The sequence below is a fragment of the Bison bison genome, unplaced genomic scaffold (assembly GCF_000754665.1).
Source record: "Bison bison bison isolate TAMUID 2011002044 unplaced genomic scaffold, Bison_UMD1.0 scf7180017864375, whole genome shotgun sequence".
NCBI lineage: Eukaryota > Metazoa > Chordata > Mammalia > Artiodactyla > Bovidae > Bison > Bison bison.
This window is the reverse complement of record NW_011494947.1, coordinates 3,196,288-3,222,216: the sequence shown is the minus strand read 5'-3', so window position 1 is coordinate 3,222,216 and position 25,929 is coordinate 3,196,288. Positions and strand designations below refer to the sequence as shown.

At 51.7% G+C, this 25,929-nt stretch overlaps 1 protein-coding gene across 1 annotated transcript in view; it reads left to right on the top strand.

Annotated features, from left to right (window-relative positions):
• The window catches only part of GPR107 (G protein-coupled receptor 107), a 58,321-nt gene extending 33,391 nt beyond the window's left edge, over positions 1–24,930 (top strand). Inside the window, exons 15-18 of the mRNA XM_010856799.1 lie at positions 11,767–11,816; positions 13,840–13,923; positions 14,858–14,979; positions 18,386–24,930. Of these exons, the coding sequence (XP_010855101.1) occupies positions 11,767–11,816; positions 13,840–13,923; positions 14,858–14,979; positions 18,386–18,482 (353 nt within the window). The 3' untranslated portion in view covers positions 18,483–24,930. The remainder of the gene's footprint in view (positions 1–11,766; positions 11,817–13,839; positions 13,924–14,857; positions 14,980–18,385) is intronic.
• Positions 24,931–25,929: the final 999 nt, after the last annotated feature.

Here is a 25,929-nt window from a genome sequence, read left to right as displayed (position 1 = left end):
CTCAATGGATAAAGGAAAGCTACAGAAAACAAACCACAAATGAGAGTCTTCATAAAGCATCTTGGCACAAACAAGAGAATCCAAAGTAGAAAAAAAACCCACCTTCTGGGAATACGTATTGTTTGGGCGTTTTCTTGACTTTATTTTTTTCCTTCTTCTATGCATGTTGTATGTAAAGTTAGTTTTATTATTATTTTTAACGTGTACATACTGCTGTATTTATTTACTTATTTATTTTTTGGTCGGGTTTGATCTTTGTTGCTGCTCGCGGTCTTTCTTCAGTCGAGGGGCGTGGGCTTCTCACTGCGGCAGCTTCTCTTGTTCTGGAGTGTGGGCTCGAGGCACGTGGGCCTCCACAGTTGCAGCAAGTCGGCTCAGTACTTGTGGCTTGTGGGCCTCGTTGCCCCGGGGCACATGGAGCTTCCACGGACCAGGCATGGGCTGTGTCCCTTGTGTTGGCCGGTGGATTCTTACCCACCACACCACCAGGGGAGTCCTGTTTTATTATTTTTGTAACTTAATAGATCTTTCTCTGACTTTAATGTGTTGAGATGTGACATTTTAACTTTTTGTTTTAATCTTTTTACACTTGTGGTTCTGGGTTCATTTTTCTGACTATTCAACTGAAAATGTCTAAAAACCCCAAGGGTAATGTCCTCCAGTTCAGTTTTATCTGTCTTCCTCTTCCCCTTGGTGAGTTCCTGGCTCTTCCTCAGCGCTGCCTGCTCCCGTTCTCTCCGCCGTCCTGACCCTCTGACGCCTCTCTGCCTTTTCCACCTTCCTTTTAGAGGACTTGAAGGGTGACTGTGGCAGTTAATTATCTCTGTGACCATTTATTTCATGAGAAGTTGACCGTTGGCTGAGCATCCAGTGAAGTGTTCTCCGTGGGGTAGATGGTGCAGCCAGGAGGGGTCACCCCTGTCCGCCCACATCCGTAGTGAAGAGAAGCATCGTGGAGCAGGCATGCTTTTGTCATCGTTGAGGGCACACGAGGCAGTTTCCTATTCCTTCCACCAGGTGACAGCAAGGGGCCTCTTGAGTGGAGGGCCAGTCTGAGAGCCGGAAGTCGTGAGGGCACACCAGGGCTCGCGTCCACCATTCTCAGGGGGACAGGCCATTAAGAAAGCACCCATTTCCTATCAGCAGATATCTCAAACCCTTTGAAAGGGGGACAGAGTAGATGAGAATAGGGGTGTCTTCTTGGTCCGAGTTCTTTCATTGAACTGACTTAGGCTGGGGGATGCTTTTGAGCTCATCTTCAGATGCATATTTCACTCTGTACTTTGAAAACTATGACCCTTGCAGAGTCAGGGCAGCTGTGTCCCTGCGATTGATGTCTCCCCTGCAGAGAACTCAGGGACAGCTGGCTGTGCTGGCAGGCCCTCTTCAGGCGTGACTGCTGAGTGGCCGTGCCCCGCTCTGCCGCCCAGGACAGCGGTGAGGCGGCACGGGCAGGCTCGAATGAGCACACCGCCCGTGGGCCCCTGGGTCTGGAATGCGGTGTTGCCCCTCTGCTCCTCCGTTCGCCCTTCCTGAGATCTTGCCCATCCTTGAGACAGCTGACAGAGTGAAGCCCGTAGACGATAACATCTCCTACTGGATTTGGAAGCTTTTCGCTGGATGGAGCCTGACACTTTGGTTCTTATTCTTAGGCTCATTATTCCACTGACTAATTACATGACCTTGACAGTGACTTGGCTTAAGAATGATAGCTTCTTAAGAATGTGCCGTCCAGGCTGACTGATGGCAAGCGGGGGAAGCGCTGCTTGTCGTCGTTCTCCCTGCACTTGGGGTTCACGGTGCTTTCAGAGAGGTGGGTTTGGAGTTGTTGACTTCTTCGTCTCTGGATTCCTTCTGACTGAAGCTGAGAGAGTATGAAGGAGAGCATGAAGGGCGAAGCTGCCCACTGTCCTGAAGTCATGCGTTTGTCTCCTCTGTCACACACGGTGGCTCTTCTCACGTCCTTTGTCATTTAGAGTCACTGCTGCGATGCATTCTGAGAGGCGGCTTCACGGAGTCTTCACAGGCACGTCCGACTCTGCTGCCGCTGCGTTTCAAGCCTGCCAGGAATCGCCGTCTCTGCCCTTGAGCCTGCCTTCCTATTCCCTTCTCTTTCTCCAGTGTCATTACCTCAGAGGGTGCCTTGGGGATACACACCCTGTGTCTAATTAACAGTCTCTGCTTCTGAGCATCTCCCTCCCCCCTACCCCCTTGAGTTTCTGAGGAAAATTTCAGAGGATGCGTTCTGGGGAATCTTAGCTTTCATATAAGCTTCAAAAGCCCTGAAACAAATGGTGGTTGGCTGGTTGCTGGGGGAGTGGAGAAGTGGCTTCATTCCAGCCACCGCCATGTTCCGAAAGTAGCTGTGACCTCGAGAGGTCACAGCGGTTCGTCAGGGCAACCGTCCTCCAGAGGGTCCTCGGGGTCAGAACTTTCTTTGTAGTGCGACGTCATCAGCCTTCTTTGCTGTTGATCTTTGCACTGACGGCACAGAAGCACTGGTGGGTAAACCAGCTGGAGCCTCAGCAGGCTGCACAGCCGGGGCACCAAACTGCTGTGGCCGCTGCCTTCTCATTTCACCTCCTCGCAGGGGTGGAGAAGGCGCATGTCACTGAAGAGAGCCCTTGACGAGTTAGGAGAAACTTTTAACGTCGGTGCATCGCAGCCCTTGGACTATGTCTTTCACCGCTCCGTGTGGAATGGGACATGCCCAGGAAGCACTTCTGCTTCCATCTGGAGCGTGGTGGTCATCTTGAGGAAAAGCGCGTGTGCAGTTGTGTGAGCTGTGAGCTCCGCTAGCTGCTTTCTCTCAGGACGTAGTTTGGGCTGTGCTGGGCCTTTGTTACTTTTGCACGGGCTTTCTCTGGTTGGGGTGTGAGATCTTCCCGTGGCAGCGGCTTCTCTCGTGGAGCACGGGCTCTAGGGAGCACGGGCTTCGGTAGTCGTGGCACACAGGCCCCGCAGCATGTAGCATCTTCCCAGACCCAGGAATCAACCCATGTCGCCTGCGTTGGCAGGCAGATTCCTAACCATGGAAGGCCCAGGGAAGGAATGATGACGGTCAGACTAGTTACTCAGGCCTGGGCTTTTGACAGACATTTTCTTGAAAATGAATGAAGTGTGTATGTCACTTCAGGAAAACAAAAAGTATATGTTGTCAGTGATCTCATTTTCGCTTAAAAACACAGGTTTTAATTTAGGAAAACGTAGAATCTACCCCTGTAAACTTGACGGCTTCCCAATTTTTAACAGACATCTGATATGAACAGAGGTGATATTAATAAATGTAAATATTTTATGATGAAGAGTTTCAGTATTTTAGAGATCTCCTTTAACTCAGTGAGAATATTTTCCACCTGATGAATGCATGTTACACATGCATGAATAAAAGATCTGTTCAAAGTTTGAGATGGACCAGCGGATTTTACTGTGACATTGTGAAAGTTCATTGCTACAGTTTCAGATTTCCCATCTTAGTTATCTTTAAGAAGCTACCACTTGTCAAGCTTTAATGCAAAATCAAAGACGACTGTTTGCAGTTCTCTGAGAAGGCCTGCCTCTGATCAGGCCCTATTTTTTTTGTTGTTTTATAAACTTCAATCAGAACACTCCCTCACACCAGATTGAAGGCAGAAGCAAATATGAGAATCCAGTTCTGTTCTATTAGGCCAGACGTTAAAGGGATTTACAAAAATGGGAAACAGTTTTACTCTTCTCCTGAAATTTGAGTTTTCTATTTTATGAGGAAAACATTGTTTATATTAACACATAATGGATTTATTTTTGTTAACCTATAAATGAATTATTAAATATTTTAAAAACTTGTGTCAGTTTCTAATACGGTAGGTCCTGGTAGACTTGACCCACAGTAACAGAAGCTCTTGAAAGTGGGAAGGGGTCCCGAGACCAAAAGTCTGGGAGCTGTGTGTTAGGAATGAGACTTGTTGAGGCTCTGCTGGTCACGAGGGCCACGAGCGGGAGCAGAAGGCTGCCTGGCTCTCTGCTCCTGTGCCCGCTGAGCCTGTTTCAGACTTAGTTGGCCATATTCTTGTGACGAAGATGCCTGTTCATTCTGGACAATTAATGGCGGGGGGGAATGTTTTATTTGGGTTTATTCATATAAATAGGCCAAACAAAAAACCCACTGCTGAGAAAGGAAGAGAAATAACCCTCTGCCTGTTTTTGTAGATAAAGTTTTATTGGAACACAGCTGTGTCCCTGTGTACGTCTGTGGTCTGTGGCTGCTTTTGTGCTGCGGTGGCAGGGCTGAGGGGCTGTGGCAGAGACCACGGCCCAGAGGGTCTGAAACACTTGCTCTCCAGCCCGTACAAAGAGTTTGCCGGCTCCTGGCTGCTGTAGACATTCAAGAGATACTGTCTTAGAAACCACACCTACAGTGTAGCGGTGTTGACTGACTTCACTCTGTACTGAGCACTAAGAAAACTGTAAAGCTCACACTGCTTTTAACTATTTACTGAACTCCAGCTCTGTGTCCAGAACTGTGTGTGTTGTTGTTTGATTGGAACAATAACTTTTATGTCATCCTCTGCCCTGATATTTTCCTAACCTGTTACTCTAATGGGAATCCATGATTTTCTTTAAGTAACCCGATGGCTCTCTCTCTGGGTGGTGTGACAGAAGCATTCATAAAACGCCCGCATCTCCTATGGTGTGAGGTGAGGTGGCGTAGGTCAGGCGTGAGGTGAGGGGGCATGGGTCAAGCCTTTGGAGGGTTCCATCCTATGCTCAGGGCTGCCTTACCAAAGCACGTGGCAACCCTCTGACTCTGCTGTTTGTCCCGTGGCGTCCGTGATGCCCTACCCCGGCATGTGGCACCCAGCACCACAGGTGTGGGCAGGGTTGTATGGCCTTCAGCAAAATTTCAAACAAGTCTGTGACCCTTGGGAGGGTGAAAACTATGGCTAAGTAGACTGTCATTAGAATGAGAGAAAAAAAATACCTAGTTTTTGAGATTGGCTTAATACAGTGATTTTTAATTTCTTTAAACTCCAAAACCTTTCCCATCTCAGATCACCCAAAATTCCTCTCTGTCGTCATCCTGGTCACAGCTTCTGGTCAACATTTTGAAATAGTCACTTAACCGGGGATACCACCCTGAGTATGTGTAACCTACAGCGGAAAGCAACGGGGCCTCTCACATCCCGAGGCTGAGAACCCGCCTCGTCACGGACACACCGCCGGTTTTTAGCCTGTGTGCGCTCCATCGCTCAGTGGTGTCTGACTGACTCTTCGCAACCCCATGGGCTGTAGCCCACCAGGCTCCTCTGTCCATGGGATACTCCAGGCAAGAATATTGGAGTGGGTTGCTATGCCCTCTTCCAGGGGATCTTCCTGACCCAGGGATCGAACCCATGTCTCTTGGGTCTGCTGCACTGGCATTCTTTACCACTGTGCCACCTGGGAAGCCCCTGTGTTTTATTAGGTCTTTGAAACATTGGGGACGTAATTGCCTGAGGGGTCCCTCCCTCGGCCCCCGGCAGGCCTGCTCAGCCATCTGGGTTCTTTGTCTGGAGGGTATCAGCACGCATTTGACTCCGGGTCTCGAGGCAGACACAGTTGAAAGCAGCTCTTGTTGACTGCTGCAGCGCTCAGGGGGGTCAGGTTCTCTTCTTGCAGAGACGTTGTCTGCTGCTGACCAGGCTGTGTCTTCAAGCAGTAGGATGTCTATCCATCTGCCTCGCCGCAGTGGACTGAATACGTGCCGTGGGCACAGCCTTGGGGGTGGGGAGGGTGGGGCCCAGACATGCTGCTCAGCGCAGCTCATCATGGTGGCTGCTGGAGACGCTGTGATGGGGTGAGTGCTGACTGCAGCAGAGGCGGAGACTGCTCGGCCCTGAGGACCTTCAGCCCCTAGCAGGGGCTTCTCTGGTGCAGTTCCAGAGCAGAAGGGAAGAGAGAGGCAGAAGCATGCTTGACTCAGCAAAGCTCTTCGCAGAGTTACTTTCCTGTCAGCCACTCTCTGGGGCCATTCTTGTTTCTTTTTACTAGTCATTGAAGGTAAGCTTTTGCTTACAAGGAGATGTGCGCAGAGCTCATAACTGTTCAGTGACTTTTGATCACTCCTGGGTCACTGGAGTGGATGTTTTAAGTGGATTTTGGAAACATTTTGCACCACTTTTTCACATGAGCCTCAACAGAGTGAAGGTCAAAAATTTCATCCTGTTAGGAGTCCTTTTTTCTTAGCAGACCCTTTCCTGCCCTGGTTCCTGATACCTTCTCTGTGAGATAGGTTAGTGGGGTCTCTTCTTAATGAGGCCAGAAGGTGCCCCGTGAGCTAATCGCTCCCCAGAAAGGATGCTTTTGGAGCAGGGTGGTCCCAGGTCAGGAGTGGCCAGGCTCTCTTAGGTCTGTCCCCCGCCCAGAGCAGGCCCGCGTCCGGAGTGGAGGCAGACTGTGGAGCCCGTACTGTTGAGAGTGAGTCAGCCTGAGTCTCCCACTGGCTTGGCTTTGCCATCACACTCATTTCTGTAATTTTTGTATTTGACTCAGAATTCCTCCAAAGCAGCAGGGAGGAAGCAGGGAAAAAGCTGATGGGTAGGGCAGATGTGTTTAAGCCTCGAGGCTTTCTGGGAAAGGATTGTTTGGGAAATTTTCCACCTGTAGGTGACTCTTGTGGGCCTTCGCCTCTGTGTGTCCCATAGATCTACCCGTATTAACCCCTCAGGATGGATCTCTGGCAGCTCCCGGGCATTGATGAGCATTTCAAGCCACCATCATGTCCCCAGGCTACTGGTGAATTTACAAGGCTGTGGATTGCCTTTCTTTCAGCACAAAGTGTGGGGATTAAAAGCTTGGTCCTTGGAGAGAGGGTCTTGGGTTTAAGCGGTGCCCTCCTTACTTGCAAGCTGTGTGACCTTGGTAATGTACTGAACCCTACAGGCCTGAATCCTTCACGTATGAGGCATTGGAGGCGATGCCCCTGCCCTCATAGAGTCTCTTGTGAGGATCACATGAGATGAAGCTTGAAGGGTGCGCAGCCTGGTGCCTGGTTACTGCTCAGTAGATGTGACGACCAGCTTGTTGTTGTTGAGTTGCTCAGTCGTGTCTCTTGGCAACCCTGTGACTGTAGCCTGCCAGGCCCCTCTGTTTATGGGATTTCCCAGGCAAGAACTGGAGTAGGTTACCATTTTCTTCTCCAGGGTATCTTCCCGACCCAGGGATCGAACCTGTGTTTTCTGCATTGGCAGGCAGATTCTTTACCATCTGAGCCACCAGAGAAGCCCTGTGACAGCCAGCCCTATTATTTTTTTCATGGTCCCGGTTCCAGGACCATCAGGGAAGACCACTTGGGGAGTAAGGGCACGGTCTGTCTTCTTGCCAGCCTGTGTGGTATAAAGAGGGAAGGTGAGGTGACGGTCCAGGGAGGGGGTGGCCTTTCCTCTGGACGGCTTACATCTGCTCATGTGCTGCTGCGTCAGAGGACTGTCTTGTTAAGCATGTGAGAGGCCTGGGCTCCTCCTGCCTTGGCGGGCACCTGTTCTGTTCCCATCGGTAAAAACTGTCTGCCAGAACCCAGAGTCAAGGCTGTTTTCCTGAGCATGAGTGGGAGGGAGAGGAACCCACAAGCCATAGCCTTGTAGGAGCTCTTGAAGTGGCTGGGCTGCTCCCCTTCCTTGCCTCCCATCCCTGTCCTTCCCCGATCCCTGGGAGGCTTTTCAGAACCTTCTAGCCCGGCCCAGTTCCAGAAGAGTTGGGGGCAAGTTGGGCATCTGTCTTATCGGTAAAGCCCTCCAGGGCATTCTGGTGCTTACCCTAGTTAAGAGCCATTGCCGGGAAGAAGTTGTAACCCACCGTAAAGAAATTCTCCCATGAAGGCGACTGATGCCCAGAGAAGGCAGTGCAGACTGGGCACAGGCCTACGGTGTTCTGATGCTGCAGGGATCGGAGTGCAGGTCTCCTGGCTCCTGTCCGAGGGATTTTTCCTGCCACCACACTCATTCTTTGACCATATTTGCTGCTCCTCGTGGTGGGTCAGAAATAGCCCAGACCCGGGGAGCCTACACTCCCGCGGGAGCCCAGCCCCACCGTGGTCCTTAACTGCCGGGAAAGCTTTTCTGGAAGGAAAGCCAAGGGAGGCTTGAGATTCCAGGCTGCGACCTGCTCCATCACTGCTCCTTGCATCATGCTGGCGAGGCTGCCCCCTCGGAGCCGGTACCTCCCCAGCCCAGCAGGCTGACGCAGCGTGTGCATACGGCTGCCCCGCTGCCAGGAGAGCCCGGGGCCACCGCTGGTTCCCAGTCACTTACGAGAGCCTGGGCTCCTGCCAGAGGTGGCAGCTGCTGCAGCGCAGTCACTACCGGACTGGAACTGCATCCACTTGAACAAAACAGGAGTTGGGGGTGCTCACTCTTTGCACAGCTGAAAATCAAAGTACAGCTTCGGCTGGCCCTCCATCACTGTTGTTCCTACACCCTACACACCGCAGGTCCTGTAGTGCTGTAGTATTTACCATCGGGGAAAGAAAGCCGCATGTTTGACCTGAACCGGAGCAGCTCGAATCTGTGTTGCTCAGGGATCAACTTAATCCTAATATAATCCTAGTGCTTTAACATCAGACGCTCCTCCGCTGCTTAAACCTGTGTGCTGTTTGGTTTCCACGTACCGCCTCATCCATCCCTCAACAGCCCCAGTGGTAGGTGGTGGCGGTGGTCTTGTATTACAGGTGAAGGAACTGAGGCTCAGAGAAGTCAGCCGACTTATCTGAGGTCACACAGCCCGTAAGCAACACAGATGGAATTTGAACCCAAGGTGTTCAGATGTGCAGGGCCTGTGCTGTTACCCACTTATTTCTCACAATAAGTGAGCTTCATTCCTGCCTTCGCAGCCTGGGTTGTGGCAAGAACACCTTATGGGACCCCGGAGCCTGATCCCATAAGCAGCAGTCTCGCAAACAGATGTCTTTCTCGTGACTGGAAGTGACGTCTGTCGTGACGGGTGGGTTTGCAGATCAAACTTGAGCTCTGTGCGTTGTGACTGCGTCTGTCAGAGTCACCGCTGATTGTTCCTAAGGTCCATTTACTCATCTTAGCACAGCCCTGGGATGGCCTGGTGGCGTTGCCCATGCTGGTGTTTCCCTGTAGGGCCTGGACGTGGGTGTGCAGGCTCACTCGTCGTGTGCTTCCTGGCCTGCCTCTCTTCCGAGTGTCTGATGGGCAGCCTGCTGGCACTCGTCCCAGGGAGGTAGCAATGTGGTGCCTTCCTGTCCTCTCCTCTCCTCTCACCCCCACGAGACCCGCAGTGTCCTAACCCCCTGCCTCCTCTTGGTCAGCTCTGCCTCTGCCCCTGATTTCCTTCCCTGTGATGGCGGCAGGGAGGGGGGGTGGATTCAGACTTCCCCTGAAGAATTCTCCGGTATCCTCAATGTCACCCCTGCTCCCCAGCCACTAAGACGAGGTCACCTTGTTCCCCACTCTGCACTGACAGGGACCCCACCACATCTTAGAGGAACCTCCAAAAATTCAAAGGTTTTGCTCTCAGTTGGATTCTATTCTTTCTTTTTTTTTGAGCCACACCGCATGTCTTGTGGGATCTTAGTTCCTTGGCCAGGGATTGAGCCCACACCCTGGCAGTGAAAGAGCAGTCTTAACTACTGGACCATCAGGGAACTCCCTGGGCTCTTATTCTTAATTCTTCCATCCTTTCTTCAAAGAGGTTGTTCAAAAATGCTAATGTGATCCAGGCTCTGCCCTGCTCGAGACCCTCGAGGCTCCCTGGGGCCTTGGCACCCTCAAGGAGGGCCGCTTGTGGTCTGTGTCTGACTCAGTCTCGGGTTTTGTCCTCCACCCAGCAGAGTCCCCTGCCTCTCTGGCACCTCCAGACCTGGGTGCCTGCTCCTCCCAAGCGTCCTCTTGGCTCGACCTCTCCACTCTCACTCCCTCCTGAGCCCCAGTCAGGCCTCTGCTGGGACACCACCTCCTTTGGGAATCCTGACCCTCCCCGCTGTCCCCTTGGTCTGCCTCGGGAGCCCTTCATTGGGGGTGGCCATGGCAACCATGCACATCCCGGCACAGCACCTTGAAGTCCAGGAATAGAAACACGCCGCTTCTTTCCTTTGGGTTCTTGCTGAAGCAAAGGCAGGAGTTTCATTTGCCAGGATCTATTTCAGCAAGCAAAATTCAGAAGAGACTTCTAAAGCGTTTTCATCATTTAAATGGTCCGATTGTTGGTGCCATTCTTTCTCAATTACTCACGATGACGCAGATTAAACGTCCAAATGTAGGAGCGATTTGCTTGTGTGGAAGGGCCCCAGGTCTCAGAGGCCACCCGGATTTGTGGGGCAGAGTGCAGCACGAGCCAGCCGTCTCTTTGACCGCTGCCGGCGTGAGCAGATTCGTGCACGTGCACAGGAGGAACGCTGCTTTATACAAACGTGCAGAGTTTTAAATCTGGTGACACAGTTATCTGTCACTTCTTGGTGTAAACATCTTGTCCTCAGTGAAACCTCTCCTGTCCTGCAGGCAGTGGGGAGTCCCTGACCCCACACCGCACCGCCTGGGTCTCTCTGGGCCGGGCGTGGTGAGGGGGCGGCCCTGATCCAGCGCCTCTCCTTCCCTGAGGGATGGAAGCCGCTGCCCCTGGGGCAGGCTCCGCAGTCACCGCTGCATCCCGGGGCCCAGCCCAGAGTCAGTGTAGATTAAAAAGGACAGAGAACCAGAGAGACATAATAACAGCAGGACCACCAGAGGGGTTGCCCGATAAGAGAGCTTTGGGTTATCTGGCTCCTTCATTTAGCTCCTTCAGGTGCTACATGAATGCGTGAGTCCATCGCGCTGTAGACACGGGTGTCAGAGCCTCTCAGTTTGGGGCATTAGAATTGCCCAGATTTTTTGAACCTCATCGGCCCATTCTGTTTCTCAGAGCAGGTTCTTACAGATACTATTAGTTGGTGATCACCTTGAAGGTTAATTTAGGATTTCAGGAATCTCTTTGGGAACCTAAGCTCAACTGCCCCCCCACTAATCACGAGCCAGAGGAGGGAGACGGGAAGTCAATCCGTCACCATCCACAGTTCCATTCCTAAAGGGAACCAGTAATTAAATGCCGTTAAGCAAAATTAATTTGCCTCCTGCCGGAAGGTTGATGATGAATGAAAGGCTCGCTAATCGGAGAGGGAGCTAGGCTACCCTCTGTGGTCATCAATATTTCATGGCGGTTGGTGGTGGCAGGAAGTTAGCTGTTCCTGGCTCCCTGACCTTGAGCACTCTGGGAGGTAGGACAAAGCTGGGGAGGTCGTTTTTAAAGGGTTTTGTTACAAGACACAGTGAAAACCTAAGTGAAATTTGCAACACACACCCATGGGTTAATTGGGTTTACACCCTCAGTTAGCTGGAGAGTCCCCTGAGACCATTCCTAGTAGAGTTGCAGCTCTGTAGCGCGGTGGCAGAGCTGAAATGTTTAATGATGGCTTTGCGGATTGGAAGAGTCGGGATTTATAGTGTCTGCTAATTTCTGTGGTGTCACTATCCTCCCAGGAAGGCCGTTTAAAGCTTCTGAACCCGGGACGGGAAGGAGCGCTGGTTTGCTGGAGCTGGGGGCGCCGGCCTGCTGCCCCCACGACTCCCAGATCCTTCCTGGAGATGGGGGGAGACCCTGCCAGGCTTCATGTCCAGAACCACAGAGGTGCCCCCTGGTGGCGCCCCCATCTGCGTTAGCCTCGGCCTCTGGACCGCGAGTGTGCTTGCTGGTGACAAGCTTTAAAAATGAGAAAAGCAGCAGCCTCTCATGGTGTTGTCTTCTTCTCCCCAGCTGCTATTAACTTAGCGAAGCTGAAACTTTTCAGACATTACTACGTCTTGGTGAGTAAAAAATCCCTAAGTCTGTGAATAAGGTCAATTCAAGAAATAGAGCTAATGAACTAGCTCCCCGGAGTACCTGAATTACTTACTACTAGGTTTTAGTTTTACATCTGGCTTTACATACTCAGAAAAGTAACACATGCTTGATAGTTTTTAAATGCAGAATGATAGGAACACAGTGAAAGCCATTTATGACCCTGAACCTTCTGTTCCTTCCCTTTTCTTACTCCTCCCCCAGGTATTACAGTTTACAGTTCAGTCATTATTTCTCTAGATTCTTTTCTAGGCAAACGCCATGTACAGGCGAACGCCATGCATAGCTGTTCCTTTAACTTTTTAAAAAAATTGGCTTACAAAATTGGGATCATGTCTAAAAACATGACTGAAGTGAACACAAAAAGTCCATATAAGCGTACCACCAAAAGGAGAACTTGCTATCAAATATTAGGGTCATAATTTCCCGGAATGTATAAGCTATGGATCTCCTAGAATTTTGCTTGCCTACTTCCAGACGAAAGTTTCAGAGTAGTTTTCATCTGTGGTTTTGGCACTGACTGTCAGTCTGCACAGTCCCTTCCCCGTAAGCCTGTCTGTCTGCCCTGGGCACAGCCCAGTGAGCTGTCCGCTCCGGTGGGTCCACATGTTGAATCCTTGTCATGGCCTTCTTTCTAGGGCACTTAGGATGACTGGTCCTTCCTCTTGACTGTAGACCTCGAACATTCACAGGATCTCCTGAAGGGACTAAAAGCCATTGTTTTCCCCGTATGGTTTTATTTTGCTGTTATTGCTGGAAAACATTTCTCAAAGCCTGGGACTGAAAAACTGTTAGCCTTTGGGGCTGGAAATCGGTGGGTTATGTATGAGAATTTTATTTTCTTGGGCTCCAAAATCACTGTGGACAGTGACTACAACCATGAAATTAGAAGACACTTACTCCTTTAAAGGACATCTGACACACCCAGATAGCTTATTAAAAAGCAGAGACATCATTTTGTCGACTAAGGTCCATGAAGTCAAAGCTGTGGTTTTTCCAGTAGTCATGTAAGGATGTGAGAGTTGGACCATAAAGAAGGCTGAGCGCTGAAGAATTGATGCTTTTGAATTGTGGTGCTGGAGAAGACTCTTGAGAGAGTCACTTCGACTGCAAGGAGTTCAAACCAGTCAATCCTATAGGAAATCAACCCTGAATATTCATTGGAAGGAAGGATGCTGAAGCTCTAATACTTTGGCCACCTGATGAGAAGAGCTGACTCATTGGAAAAGACCCTGATGCTGGGAAAGATTGAGGGCAAAAGGAGAAGGGGCCACAGAGGATGAATGGTTGGATGGCATTGCCAACTCAATGAACATAAGTTTGAGCAAACTCTGGGAGATAGTGAAGGGAAGCTTGGCATGCTGCAGTCCATGGGGTCACAAAGAGTTGGACATGACTTAGCAACTGAACACCACCACCACCAAAAATGTATGAGAATTAGGTGAGAAGGAGGTTACTCAGGAGTTAAGAGCAAAATATCCTGTTCACAAAAGTGATTGTTATCAATATCTTAGTCACCTAGAGAAAAAGAGGACATCCTCTCAAGTAGTGGAGAGTTTCTCTCTCTGCTGATTTATTAATCAGCACTGCTGCTGCTGCTAAGTCGCTTCAGTCGTGTCCGACTCTGTGCGACCCCATAGACGGCAGCCCACCAGGCTCCCTCGTCCCTGGGATTCTCCAGGCAAGAACACTGGAGTGGGTTGCCATTTCCTTCTCCAGTGCATGAAAGTGAAAAGTGAAAGTGAAGTCGCTCAGTCGTGTCTGACTCTTCGTGACTCCATGGACTGCAGCCCACCAGGCTCCTCTGACCATGGGATTTTCTAGGCAAAAGTACTGGAGTGGGGTGCCATTGCCTTCTCTGATTAATTAGCACTGTAAGTGTCAAATAATTTTCTTCAGGTAGCTGCTTTCCCCTTAGCAGACGGTTGGAAGAAAGCAGTGCTATGATTTCTGCACTGACTTTATTCTTGTCTCTCTGTTCCTCATTAGATCGTATGTTACATATACTTCACCAGGATTATTGCATTTCTCCTCAAACTCGCTGTTCCGTTCCAGTGGAAGTGGCTCTACCAGGTATGCGGCTCAGGGGACAGTGCCAGGGAACTTGTGTCTGAGCAGGAAGTCTCAGGGTAACTTGAGATGGTTCCAGATTTATTTGGCAGTGGCCACTAAGACCGTCTGTCTCTTCTGGTCCACAGTTAAGATGTGTTTGTCCAGGAAAGCTGCTGGATTACGTGAGAAATCTGGAACTGATGTAGTTTTCAATTTTAAAAGTCCTTGAAGAGAAAAAAAACCCCAGGCAGAGAAAGCCTTGCCCAGTATAATTCAAACCTCAATGAAATGGGGCCCAATCCTTCAGTTATAGGGCTTAGAATAGCTTAGAATCCAGACCTCCCTTCTTCTTGCCTATTGTTATTATTTCAGTAATAAAGTTGTCTTTGTAGTATTCTAGAGCTAGTTTAACTACTGGATAGTCACCAAATGATTTAGAGACTAGTTTTTGGAAGCTCTCACTTGGTGCTTTGGACGTTATAGGGAAATGTATGTATATAATGAGCTCTTCAAAGATGCCAGTGAAGACTTAAAGCAAGGACTCTCAAATGTCCTCTCTGGGAAGAAGTGAAAGTCATTCAGTCATGTCCGACTCTGCGACCCCATGAACTATACAGTCAGTGGAATTCTGTGGGACAGAATACTGGAGTGGATAGCTTTTCCCTTCTCCAAGGGATCTTCCCAGTCCAGGGATTGAACCTTCAGGGATTGAATCTCCCACGTGGCAGGTGGATTCTTTACCAGCTGAGCCACAAGGGAAGCCCTCTCTAGGCAGAAGGCTTCAGCAAGTCCCCTAAGGAACATGGTCCCCAACGGTCAGCTTTGCGTTTGAGTGGCAGATCAGTGAGCGGTGGGTTACTGGGGGGCGGGGTGGGGGGCAGTTTGTTTGGTTCCACTGCTTTCTGAAGAGCGATATTCTAATCCCTTTACTTGGTGGTGATTTTAAAATTCGCAGCTCCTGGATGAAATGGCCACGCTGGTGTTCTTTGTTCTCACGGGGTATAAGTTCCGTCCAGCTTCAGACAACCCATACCTACAGCTTTCTCAGGAAGAAGATGACTTGGAAATGGAATCTGTGTAAGAATCTCCTTTCTTCCCTCCCCGGCCTCGCGCCTGCCTCATTGAGCAGCGTGGTGTGAACAGGAGCAGCTGCTCTCTGCAGATTATCGCCCCCCTTTCTTCCCTCCCCAGCCTCGCGCCTGCCTCACTGAGCAGCGTGGTGTGAACGGGAGCAGCTGCTGCTCTCTGCAGATTATCGCCCCCCTTCCTTCCCTCCCCGGCCTCGAGCCTGCCTCACTGAGCAGCGTGGTGTGAATGGGAGCAGCTGCTCTCTGCAGATTATCGCTCCAGAGCTGGTCCCTCTGGGTTTAGGTGCAGGAGATGGATACTCAGGCCCCAGGCTTGTGTATTCAGTTTGAGGTCCAGTATCTGCCAAGCATCACTTAGTCTTTTCAGGGGAAGTAGAACTTGCCATCATCTGAGGCATCCTTGGAGCCTGCTGCCAGCAACTTAGCAGCAAGATCTTGGGGATATCCTTGGCCTGTTCAGAACTACTGGGGATGCGTAGCCCCACTTCCCATTGGGCCTGCCGGTGGAAGCTCAGGTCTGACAGTGTAATCATCCAAGTCATCTGTAGGTCTGCTAATGATCCTCGCATGGCCTTCATTGTCAGATAACTTGATGGCTTTTCCCAGTTAGCACAGTGACTTGACCTATATCTGAGCTGTAAAAAGAGCTTTTCTGAGTCACAGGCTAAGTGACTCTAGGGTCCTGTTTTCCGGGAAGGGGCAGTCATTTTCTAGAGAAGTGAATAGTGATTGAGAATATTTGCTTGTAAACTGATGAGTTCTGATGGGCTAGGTCCGCAGTTGTATCTGATGACGCGCCTGCGGCTGAGTTCCTCCCTCCCTGTCCACTCTTTGAAGTGTGTGGCCTCCAGCACAGGCAGCTTTTCTCTCTTCCCAGTTCAGAGGCTGAGCCTTGACCCACGGCAGGCTCTGCTGGGCTGGCGGGCAGGTCGGGCAGCGTAGGATGCATTCAGCTCCTCTGTGGAAATAGTAATTGGAAGCAGAGCCTACTTCTGGGCCCCAAACACCAGCTTCCTGTTGTGCAGAGGAAGAAACCCCTGTGGAGGGGAGCGCAGGGGAACCGCCAGATATACCTTTTCTAGAAGTAACAGAATCCGAGCCAGGACCGCTGGTTGAAAAGGCACAGATGAGAGTCCACCTGGAGTTGAGCATGCGTGTGTGCTAAGTTGCTCAGTCGTGTCTGACTCTTTGCAACCCTGTGGACTGCAGTCCACCAGGCTCCTCTGTCCTTGGGGTTCTCCAGATAAGAATACTGCAGTGGGTTGCCATGCCTTCCTCCAGGGAATCTTTCTGACCCAGGGATCGCACTGGCGTCTCTTATGTCTCTTGCATTGGCAGGTGGGTTCTATACCACCAGCACCACCTGGGGAGCCCAGAGTTAAGTATACATTTATTTTTTGCTGTAATTTGTTTGGGACCACATTTTACAAAATGCCTCTTCCTGTTAGGTTGCTTTTCAGAAACTCCCCTGCCCTCCTCCCTCCACCTGCATCTTGCTGCTGTTCCGCATCTTTCAATACAAGCTTCAGAGCATCCCCCCGTCCCCTACCCAACCCCGGTAGAGGTGGTTCCTCATCCTGGGCCGTCATCAGGCCTGCGTCCTGGCACTTCCATCCTGTATGTCTGGGGTGGCTCTGCGTGTCCATCTGAAAGACTGTCCGTTCTGCTGGGCACTAGGCCCCCTGAGAGCACCAGTTCCAGCTTCATCACTCTCTGTTCTCACCCCAGGCCTGTCATGATAGAGGGAATGTGGTTTTCTCATTTGGGCCATCATGTGGCAAGGAGTATTTCCTTAGGGAAAGCAAGGGAGCAAAGGCTGTCCCAAGCCTGCCGTCTGAGCCATCCCTGGGTTGTGATGCCTGGTGCCCTGCCCTCGGCGTCCGCATGTGTTGAGCTCCTCTGCCTTCTTAACACGGTGCGGCAGCCACAGAACCAACACTTTACACTCACCAGCAGCCTCTGCAGGAATCCTTCGGTTCTCACAGGAACCACCTCCCGGTCGTGGCTTTACCAGATGTACAGATAACCCAAGAGAAAAGCCCAGCCCTGGGGGAGGACTGCATGACCCCGAGGCTTGGTCACAGCAGCAACATGACAACAGAAAAGAAGGGAGAAAAACTTCTCTTTCCTCACTCCACGTGCAGTCGTTTGTCTACTGTATAGATCCAGCTGGACAGACACTAGATGTGCCTTGTGTAGAGCCACTGAGTTGCCATTTGTAGGTAACAGGATCTGGGAGTTGGTGGGGGCATGGGAAGGGTCCTTGGAGAGAGAGTGCTGGGTTGGCTGTGAATTTTACTTCACTGATTAGGAAATTCCTCTTGGTCCACGATGGGGGACAGAGGTGCCTCATGTTTCTTAGAGTACTTCAGAGATGCTGGGCCGGGGTGTTTGTTTTTAAGGCTCTTTCGTAGAACGTTTTTAGCTTCATTGAACAGAATTGAACAGAGGATGCAGATATTCCCTCCGTGTGCCCCCCACCCCACATGTGCGTAGCTTCCTCCATCAGCAGCATCCCCTCCACAGGGCCCTTTCCTTACAACTGATGAACCTGCGCTGACTCACCATCGTAACCCCAGCCCGTAGTTTACAGCAGGGCTCGCTCTTGGTGTTGCGCACTCTGCGGGTTTGGACAGATGTGTACCCGCCGTTACAGAGGCGTACAGCGTCGCTGCGGCGCCCTGAAGTCCCCCGGGCTCCGCCGACCGAGGGAGCTCGTGTCTGCTTGGTGTTCCTGTGGTGGAGCCACGCGGCTGCGTCGTGAACACGGAGAGCCTCAGGCTCTGTCTGGCTCCCACTTTGTGAGGCAGGAGGCTGTCCTCTCCTGGACCCTACCTCCTCAAGGGATGTCGTGATTCACTCCTAGTCTCTGTAACCGTCAAAGAGTCTTTGGGCCCAGAAGGTTCCTCCAAACCCGTGGTTCTGTCCCAGGTCTCAGAAGTGAGCCACTGTGGCTGTTTAGTATAAAGTATCTATAGCTGATTAGCTTTTTTTCCCCAGAATGTTAATTACGACACAGATAATAGTGTCATAATTGTGACTAGTTTTATATATATATATATATATATATAACTTTGTGACGGGAAGAGAGAGAGATTAACGTTGGTTGTGCTAACAGCTGACGTGCCGTGACTCAGCACAGCAGAGCACCTGGCTGCCTGTCATGACAGTTCTAGGAAGTCAGGATCATGTTTATCCTGCAGCACAAGGCGGGGTCACGTGACCAGGCACGCTCACACAGCTCAGCTCGCATCAAGCAGGCCAGGATTTGAACCCGGGTCTGTCCGACTTCAGAGCCAACACCCTGCACCCCTGGTTGCCGCTGGGCTGCAGTGCGGGCAGCCTTTCACTCAAAGACTGAGGTTTCCCTCGTTGTTGTTTTTTCCCTCACTCAGAGTGACGACATCAGGGGTAATGGAGAATATGAAGAAAGTCAAGAAGGTGACCAATGGCTCGGTGGAGCCGCAGGCCGACTGGGAAGGCAGCGCGTGACGGAGCGGCTCGGAGGGGCGCTGGCAGAGACTTCTAATTTATTCGCAGTCCGGTTGGTCAGCGGGAGCGTCAGCCCCTCGCGACGGCGACACCGCAAAGCTCGCAGCTGGAGCCAAGCGCCACGGAGACCCAACTTTTCACTCTTTTCTGGATGCCGGGTGCACGCTGGTGACAGGCAGCTCGCATTCTCCTTCAGGTGGGAGTGGCGGGGAGGGAGTGTAAGAGGAGGCAGGGGAAAGGAAGCCTTTGTTTTTAATTTCTATTTCCGCTTTTTAATTGGGGAGCTCTTCAGGGAGACGCAGTTGGGACCCAGTGTGTAGCAGGGAGCGCTGGCAGATGGGGGAGCCCGCCGGCCCGGGAAGGGGCATCAGGAGGCGAGCCGCTGTCGAGAGGGGGCTCAGGGACTCACAGAGAAGGCCGGGGCGGGGGCGGGGGACAAGTGTCGCTGCGTCCACGGGGAGAAAACAGATGAGGTTACTTGACTAAGGAAGTCGAGACTCAGTGAGGCATGAGGAGCCTGCCCCAGGGTTCCCGGCCCCGGGTGTCGCCCCAGACTTTCGTCCCGAATTCTGAAAGTGACCAGGGGCAGCGGTTGTCTGAGGGCCGCTGTGTCACCGTCCATCGGGGCTCTGCTGGTGGCAAATGGTTTGCTGCCTGATGGACGGACAGAATTGTGTTCTTAAGCTCGAAAAGCCGCCCCTGCTGGGATTTCCCTGGCTTCCCCAGCAGCCCAGGGCAGCGCCGTCTCCGGCGGCCCTGGCCCTCCTCTCACAGCTGCCCCTGTTCTGTGTGCTCAGAAGCGGGGGAATGGGAAGGACTTTCCTTCAGGAGCAGCCTGGGGCAGGAGGGGTCCTGTTAAAGCAAACCCTTAGTCTAAGCAAGCTTTCCCTGTGAGCCGGGCAGGACTTAGGAACGGAGGAGTGGCGCGGACCTCGTCCCTGTGTTCCAGTGTGACTGAGTGGTTTTACTCTCGGGGTCTGGGGGTGGGGAGCCCCTTTCAGGAATCTCAGTGAGGTTCTCTTCCAAACTTGCAGAGCGTGGGGCTGAGCACGGGTGGGAACGGCACTGCCGCTGCGCTCGGAGCCGAGGCCTTTGAATAACGGGGCAAGCCCAGAAGGTCCACCGTGACCCAGGGCGTAGCGGGGCCCGAGACGGGGACTGAGACACCGTGTCAGGAATGTGGGGTGCTGGCCATGCAGGTGGCTCCCAGCACCCGCGTGTGTGTCAGAAGCCTGAGCCCTCCCTCGCCTCCTGAGTGCCAGACGGTGATGGCAGCTGGGGGTGCTTCTCAGACCGCTGGCCTGGAAGGGTCGATGAGAAGCCACAAGATTTAGGGGTGCCGCTCAGCATCCCCGGTTTAGGAACCTGAAGAGTCTCTACTAAGAAAACAGTGGTTCCCCTCCCCTGTGCCCGTCTCCTCCCAGCTGACCGTGAGGACGCACGTGCCCTTGTGCGCTCTTTGATATCCCCCTGTGCTCTCCTGGCAGACCTCCACGGGGCTCGGTCCCGGCCCAGTGTGGAGAGGAGCGAGCCCCTGGCCTGACCCTGCCCTTTGCCTTTCCACAGATATTTTCGGGGAGGTTTGTGTGTTCTCCTGTCTTCAGGAGCCAGGAAATATGCCCTGAGTATTATCTAAGGGACTTTTCTTTTTGAGTTAACTCGGAGGCGTGTGACAGAAGGAAGTGGCCCGGAGAACAGGGACATTTTTCCAGACTCCTGTCTGCCTGTGTGTAGACGCCATCCCCGCACCTCAGGACCGTGTCTCCTGCCGTGGCCCATACCCCCTCCGGTGCTCCCCTCCGAAGGACACGTTTGCTGTTTGTCCTGCGAGCTGCTGTCCTTGACAAGGCCATAGACTTCTTGGCAGGAACCAAAGGTTTGAGGGACACCCCCTCCTCTCCCCAGCCCCCACCCCTGCCACCCTGAGGGTCTCCATGGAGGTGTCTTCAGTTCCTGGCCTGGAAACAGGGACGACAGTACACGCAGATGAGGGCGCAGGTGTGGGCAGGCCCCGGCCCCCCGCAGTCACAGGTGGGCAGGAGCCCCCAGGCTCGACCATCTTCAAACCCCCGTGTCCCCTTCTCTGGGCACCTCTAGGCTCACGGAAGGGCTGAGTTGGCTGCAGTTGTACAGTCCTGACCCTTCAGGACCAGGACGGTATGGGTGAGAGAAGGTAGTGGATCCGAAGTGAAAGTCAGACCGCGGCCTTCCTAACAAATAGGTCATCTGCCCACCTCTTGTGTTGTAACTGGCAAGAAGGTTTGAAGTCAGGCCGATGAGCAAGGAAAATCAAGGCCCCAGTCTAAGACCAGGCGGTGGTAATGCAAGTATTTTCAAAATTATTTAAGCTCCTCGTCCTGTTCCATAAACACGTGGTTGTCCCTCTGTCGCTTGAATAGCTGTGAGCAGCGCTCAGCTCTCACCCTGGAGTGAGGATGGGGGTTGGGGTCCAGAGCCAGGTCTTCTGCCCAGCTGACAGCCGCTCGCTGCAGCCTGACGGTTAGAGCCTGAGCAGCCCGTGCTGGGCGCTGTCGGGGCGGTTAAACCCTCCCTTTCAGTGTTGGAGGATCGGGCAGAGAGGATTGTGCGTGTCAGGAGTGATCAGTGGTATTTATAGCTTCGCCTTCTGCCCCTGCTCCCTGTATCTGCCTGCGAGAAACACCCTTGCCTCCTCTGAGAAACCGGCTGTGGACCGGAAGTGCCACTGGCTGCGAGATTCTAGGAGGTAAAGGATCTGTTTTCCTTTAATAAGCTGTGTGTATTTTGATAGAAAAGTACTTCTTGGACAGTAAGAACAATCGCTGATCTCTCCCTTTTTTATTTTTTGAAGTCACTGATCTCTTTTTTTTTTTTAGACTTTAAAACTTTAATGAAAAACCTTACCTATAAACATTGAACATACAGATACATACAGAACTTGTAGATAAAACTAGATAAAACTAATACTAAATCTATACAACAAAACAACTGAAGCTGTACTAAATGAGGGCCCTCAGGAGAGAAGCAGTGAGGCCTCCCCTACTCTGATCCAAATGAGGCTCCTCGTGCTGTGTGGGCTCCACCGCCTCTGGGGTCCAGGATGGGGTCCAGGTCCAGGTCTTCAGGGATTCAGACGAGAGCCTTTTCAACTTGGGCCCCGCGTTCACACTTCCTCCTGGTCTTTTTCATCATCACTGATGACATTTTTGCCATTCTCCAAAGAGCTGATTAGAGAGTTGTCTGACATCGTCTCTGAATCTTCATTATCTGCCATGTACTCGTCTGGTGTCTGAGGGCAGCAGTCATATGGAGAGGCTGAGTTCTGTTCTGTATCACTGTTGCTAATATTTTCCAGGAAGCAGTCACTTTCACATTCTGAAAGGGCCACCTTGGAGACACATGGAGTCTCTTCGGTCTTGTCACAAGTTGGGTTGACTGGCAGGTCCTCAGTGAAACCATGTTCATTGGCTGCTCCGGCTGCCTCCAGGGGATGCAGGGGCGGTTCCTCAGCCCCAGCCTGGGACAGATCCAACACCACATCCTCCTGGGGAGCGTGTTCATAGGCTTCCCCGGATTCGTCCACCGTCCTCAGAGGCTCGTCCTCAGCCCCGGCCTGAGGCGGCTCCACCGCCATGTCCTCCTGGGGAGCGTGTTCACTGGCTTGTTCACAGGCTGTGGAGTTGGGCAGAGCCTCTTCCTCCAACGTTGAAATGGATAGCTCCTCCAGCTGGTCCTCTGGGAGCTCTTCAGTTGAGTCAGTTAGAGGGTGCACCCTATTATGTGGCCAAAAACAAACTCTCTTCATCCAGCTGGTTCTTGATGTTCTTGACATTTGAGGGGTGTCGCTTCTCGCCTTCTGGATGAGACATTCTCCCAAACAATTCAGGTTACCCATTTCTCTTTGCCACCATACATGAAGCTCTCAGCTCACAAACACACTGAATGTGGAATGTGTATTACCACATTACCATGGCGACCACACATCACAGAACCTTCAGAATTAACTGAACTCTGCACAGGATGAGTCCAACTGCCACTGTCCAACTGCTACTGTGAGCCTATGGACAAGTCTGGCTTTTCAGAGTAAACATTTTATTTCAAAAATTGAATCTCAGGCTCACACATTCCTCTCTGATTATGAAAATAATTTATATGAATGAAAATGTTCTGTCCCCAAGCATAGCTGATAGTAAACATTTTGGGGTGAGGAGGGACAAATCTAACACATTGAGAATAAAAACAGATTCTATTATTGATTAGAATATCATCTTGGTACTGATTACAAGTTTGTGCTCCTAACACACATTGAGGAGAGAAAGCCTTCCTGCAGGGCCACACAAGGAGAAAAGACAAACAAACAAAAAATGCTGAGCACCCAGAAAACTCAGCAAAGTGCTTTTCTAGGAAAGCTGAGGGAGTGGCCTGTTTACTTCTGGGGTCAGAGTCTTTGTTCTTGATGTCAGGGCGTGGTCAGGTCACGATGTTCTTGTGGTGGTGGTGGTGGTTTAGTCACTGAGTCAAGTCTGACTCTTGCGGCCCCATGGACTGTAGCCTGCCGGGCTTCTCCATGGGATTCTCCAGGCAAGAATACTGGAGTGGGTTGCCATTTCCTTCTCCAGATTGAAGTCACTGATCTCTTAACCCTGGCTCTTAGCAGTGGCCAAAGACCCCACTAGCCTAGTTCTCCGTCCCTGGGTGCTGTGACATTTAGCAGCGGTGCGTCTGCTGAGCACCCCTGGGGGCTCGCGCTCTCGTGAGGAGAGGCTCGTTCTAGTGTAAAAGAGGGTTTCTCAGATCAGAGCCTGAGCCCAGTTTTCTTTCCAGAAACCACTCTAGAGTAAAATTTACAGGGTTGTTTTTTTTTTTTGCCCTTGGACATATCCAGCCAGTGAAGGCAGCACCCAGTCTCTTCATAATGCCACTCTGTAGGGCTGTCAGGGCAAGGGGTCTGCTCCCTTGTTGCGGGTCCCCACGACCCACATGCCCCTCCCCCTCCCCCCCTCTTGGCCCAGGCCTGTCAGTCCCACGTGGGCTCAGCCTGGGAACACAGGCTGAAGCCCTTGGTGCATTGCATCATTTTCTGCTAGCAGCTGTGAGAAGGATGTATTTTCCAAGCTCAGGAGAATTTCATCCCGAGCATGTCTGATCGCTTTCGACCGTGTGTGGTGTTCTGCCCCCACATGGAAACGGATGTGTTGTTTTAGTCCTCACCGACCAAGGAGCCCTGTCACAGATGCTGGTTTTCACTGTGAGCGGCTCTGGCCGTCTCCTGGGGCCTGAGACAGTCTGCCCCACACACCCCACGGAGCACTGGGGCCATTGGTGCTTCCTGCTGCCCGGCAGCTGAACTTCAGAGGAGCCGGGTCCTTGCCCACCCCTCCTCCTGCCCCACACGCCACGCCTCACCCTTGTTTCCCTGACCCACCCCAACCTTGAGCAGATTCAGAATCGGCTGAGTCCAGGGTGCTGTGGCCTGCGGCTTTTTCTTCTTCTTCTTCTTAAGAATTCAGTAAATTGATGGTTTTCCCACTGAAGAAGTTAAATTAGATTTTGTCTTAATACCTCTTGGTATATCAGAAACAAACCACACCAGACTTTCTAGAAGATCTGCTCCTTTACTCCGCTTCTCTCCCGGTGTTTTCGGGCAGGAGGTCTTAAGAGCTTCACCTGAGTTGATGCTAGTCCTTGTCACTTCCACCTGGAACGCAGTTATTGATTGGCAAGCGGGACGCTCTCCAGCTTCCCCCGGGGCCTCTCCTCTCGCCTGGCAATGCACCCGCCCACTCTGCACGGTGTGTGCCTGACAGATAGTGTTTCTGGGACATGGACACGCACCTCCCCTGCGGGGCTGTGTGAAAAACGCAGCCAGGGGAGGAACAGGGAGATGCTGGAGCCAGGATTCGCTCGTTGTCACACCAGGGACCTTTGGGCTTCCGGCCGTTTGGGAAGGGGGTCCCCGATGAAGTCAGTAAAGGTCAAGATCAGACAGAGAACTTAGCTTACTCCCAAGACAGCAAGTTTGTCTCGAGGCAGGGTCTGAGGTTTGGTGGTGGGCAGGCAGATCAGTCAGGGAGCCAGCTGTCAGCGTTCTTAGCATTTAAAATACTCATTACAAAAGGATCCAAAAATCCTGTCTGCACAAGGGGGTTTCTTGACGCCTTAAGCAGCTTCTGCAGATCGTAAAATTGGATTTGCCTGGTCATGTGACCTCAAAAGAACTCAGACACATCCAATCCAGAAAATAAGTTTCATTTGGGGGAGAAAATGTCTGTAAATATTCTTTGCTTTCCGGGTTAGTTTGGGATGCAGAGGGAGTTGTCAGTATTTTTTTTTCTTTTTTAAACGCTGATGATCATTGAAGAGTATTTATGTAAACATATAACGGGTGGGGGTTCCGATCAGGGTGATATAGAGGATGGATTCTCTTGCTGTGACGCAAACATGTAAAATAAAGATTCTATGGCGGAAATGTATGTTTGTGATCCGAGCCAAGTCGCCAACTCCTGACTGCTGTCTCTCCACTTCCCTCATCATTTTTTCCTTTGTGACTTTTTGTTCATTAAATTAGTGAATGCCTCCCACTCACTCCTGCTGACAATAGTGACACCTACTAGAGAAGTTCCTGTGTCTTAGCGGATCTGTGCAGCTGCTACCGAAACACAGACGTGGCTGCAACTCCAGAGGCCGTGTCTTAGAACAGATGGAAGAACAGCTGTCATTGACGAGGGTCCTGCCTCCACGGGGCAGGGGTGCCTTCTGAGCCCGGTCCTGCGCGCTGCTGCCCCTGGAGGGGCTCTGACGGCAGAGACCTGGGGCAAAGCCGACACCTTGACAGGCTTAGGTCTGCCCCCTTTCGAGGCTGGCTATCCCACATCAGCCCTGCTAGTTATCCCACATCAGAATCCAAACAATCCGGACTGCCCTGGTGGTCCAGTGGTTAAGAATCTGCCTGCCTGTGGCAGGGGGACACAGGTTCCATCCCTAGTCTGGGAAGAGTCCACGTGCCTCGGGCAACTAACCCCGGGGGCCACAACTGCCGAGCCTGCACCCTAGTGCCCTCGAGCTGCAGTTGCTGAAGCCCGCACACCTGGAGCCGGCTCGGCAGCAAGAGAAGCCACCGCAGTGAGATGCCCCGTACAGCAGTGAAGAGGAGCCTCCGCTTGCCGCAGCTAGAAAAGGCTCGCATACAGCAGTGATGACCCGGTACGGCCCAAGTGAAAAAATGGTTTTAAAAAGACAAATCAGAGGATATCCAAGATTTTAGACTTGGAGCATTTTTGGAAGTCATTAATTCCAAATCCCTTATTTTACTAGAAATGTTTTAAATGGAGGTTTAACTTACATACAGTAAAATTTACCTTTCAGACATAACAGTTGGATGAGTTTTAAGTGTGTATAAACAGCTCCAGCCTCTCCCATAACTGAGGTGGATGGAACATTTCCACGACCCCATAAGGTCCCCTGTGCC